This window comes from Sesamum indicum, linkage group LG3 (assembly GCF_000512975.1).
Source record: "Sesamum indicum cultivar Zhongzhi No. 13 linkage group LG3, S_indicum_v1.0, whole genome shotgun sequence".
NCBI classification, from domain to species: Eukaryota; Viridiplantae; Streptophyta; class Magnoliopsida; order Lamiales; family Pedaliaceae; genus Sesamum; species Sesamum indicum.
Genome location: NC_026147.1, coordinates 3,025,427 through 3,028,082, shown reverse-complemented (window position 1 = coordinate 3,028,082; position 2,656 = coordinate 3,025,427). Strand labels below are relative to the sequence as shown.

General features: G+C 37.0%; 1 protein-coding gene across 1 annotated transcript in view; it reads right to left on the bottom strand.

Moving 5' to 3' along the window:
* The window catches only part of LOC105157123 (pentatricopeptide repeat-containing protein At1g74750-like), a 4,892-nt gene extending 2,236 nt beyond the window's left edge, over positions 1-2,656 (bottom strand). Inside the window, 2 exon segments of the mRNA XM_020692584.1 lie at positions 1-565; positions 2,476-2,656. The exon segment at positions 1-565 is cut by the window's left edge and continues 4 nt beyond it. Coding sequence (XP_020548243.1) covers positions 1-562 — 562 coding nt within the window. The 5' untranslated portion in view covers positions 563-565; positions 2,476-2,656.

The window sequence follows — 2,656 nt, the reverse complement described above, 5'->3', positions numbered from 1 at the left end:
GTTTATCATAATTTTTATCTTTTCTAGAGGTTTTCATATTTGCAGATCTCACATTAGAAATTGGCTTGGTAGGATCAACCATAGAGTTCTGCAATGAGGTCACCATTGCACTTCCATCTGTCATTGGGATTCTATAGTTTACTAAGTCGGATAGAAGACCAACTGCTGCCATACCTGCCTTAACAAACTGATCCGCTATAGGAGGTGATGAATGAACAATATCCTTTGCATCAAAATCATCAGCATAACTAACAGACACGGCTCTGTCCAGTGAGCGGGATGTAGTTATTTCTTGTGAGAGAGAGCTATTCTCAGGCTTCTTAGCATTCACTTTTTCTGAGTCAACCAAAGTCAGGGAACCTACTCCTACTGAAGCTTTTGATAATAAAGACGATGGTGCTTGCAAGTTTTGCACACTTGCTCTGAGTGGTCTTCTAGAAATACAAGTCTCATCTTCAGAGCAAGTGCATGAACTTCCATCTGCTGCACTACATCTGGATCCACTAAGGAAAAAGGATCTGGCAGACTGGGATAGAGTGCCGAGATGCTTTGCTCGCAACATGGTCTGCAGAATCAGTGGGTGAAGAAGATCAATTATTCTCAACTCCAGCTAATGTAGAAACTACGAGAACAAAACAGACATGATTGTTCTAAAGGCAGTCTAAATCCTACAATGGTGATGGTGTCCAAACAGGTAAGGAGATTTAAAATATCAGGATATACATGATAAAAAATAAGAACTAGTAGCAATTTATCCTGCTAAGAAACAAATACAGATGAAATCTAATTATAATCAACAGGAAAAAAAGAACTATAAAATTCCTACCAAGTACCAAGGCACTGCGGATATTAAAGGAAGAAAAAAATTTGCGAAAATCAGTTATATATGAAGAGAAGACCCCCACCTCAGGTGACCGAATTAGAGCATCAACCACCAAAACAAGGAGGGACAAGAAGAAAAGAATAATCTGGGAAAAATTTGATAAATTGCTGCAAACATGATAAGAGTATCTATCTAGTGATATACAGTCTGAAATAACAGCCAAAACGTCTTAGCATATCTAGGCCAATGAGACAAGAAACAGAAACTTCAGAAACATAGAACCTGCAAAAGGATGAGCTAAAAATTTGAAGCCCTCACAAATGCCATCACTTGTGAAAACTAGGTATGCTTATAATTTTGTAACAACCTATGTAAATACGAATCTTGATAGAAAATTAGTGTTTCACAAGGTATATACATGTTTGTCTTTGTTGAAAAAGTGTGAGAAGCAAAAAGTTAGCAGCTGTTTACATGCTGTAAATGGTTTCGCCATTTCAAATGAATTAATATGAATACATTGTATCAAGCACTATTGGCAAGAAAGAAAGTCAGGAAAAGGCAAACCTAGTTACTGGAGACTGCTATGAAGAAAGATCCATATATCCAAATACAATTTATGGCTGTGTTGTTTAAGGGGATCTTTCACTTTCACTGCAGCAGCAGTATGAAATGTTCAAAGAACTTGAAGAATGAAAATTTGGACAGACTTCTAGTTACATGTCATAATTATTGACTTGCGCACACAACAAGGGACATAGATCTCGTCTTTTCAGTTGATCATTCTCAAAGATACAGTTTGACTGCCACCAAAAACAGAAGTGATAAGGATAGTACAGCAAAGTTCCCAAGTAGATTAGATTTCTTGTAAAATATTGACTCACGTTTATGTCTCAGAGAAGACAGAAATGATACACGACTTGCTTCTCTGATCAATCGAAAAATCATTATCTTTAACAGTAAAGATACTTTTATAAAAGCAGATCTTAATATCGTCTCATATTACCATTATCTAGTACATTCGAGTCATATTTTGCAGTAGTCGTCCAAATGCCAAAGTTATCTTGGGACTAAATTGATTGAAATCAAGCCTAACCTCCAACACCCCCACCCCGCACCCCACGACGGCATGATATAACAACAGAAGAGGCAAAAGGAAAAACTTCCAAACTCGGCACTTCAAAATCATAACACATTCAAAAGGGACCAATTCAAAGCTGATTTTCTTCAGCAAGCAGAGAATGATAAAGAATCATTACTTACACACAGCATACACTCCAACCCAATAACATTGCAACATTTATCAACGAAGTTACAATCTTTACCAAATCTAATCAAAACTAAGAACAACCCACATCCCAAACACACTAAAACAACCAGGAAAAACTTAAAGAAAACAATCATTCACTAGCAATCACCACAACAAACACACGAGCAAAGAAAGCAAAACTGGTTACAAAAATTAATCTTCCAAGAAAAGAAAACAGCAAAAACCAACAGCTACCCTCATCAGAGAAACATCACAAGAACCCGTCAACAACACTCCACACCCACTGCAACTCACCATTAACGGCTACCATAAACCAAAAGTTACAAACTTTTACATTGTACAAGAACTGAAAAAGCAGAACATAGTCAAAGAATGAGTACAGTACCTAAAAATGGTGTTCTTGATGAACCCCAGAAGAATCAAACAACCATTCCCAAGAATCAAAATTTGAAAAAGGAAAGAAACAAAGAAAAGAAATGTGAAACAGAGGAAGGGTTAAAGGGGGCGGCTGCTGAGTGTTTTTCTTGGTTTTTCTGAGTCGACCTATAGAGTTTCCAAGCAAGTTG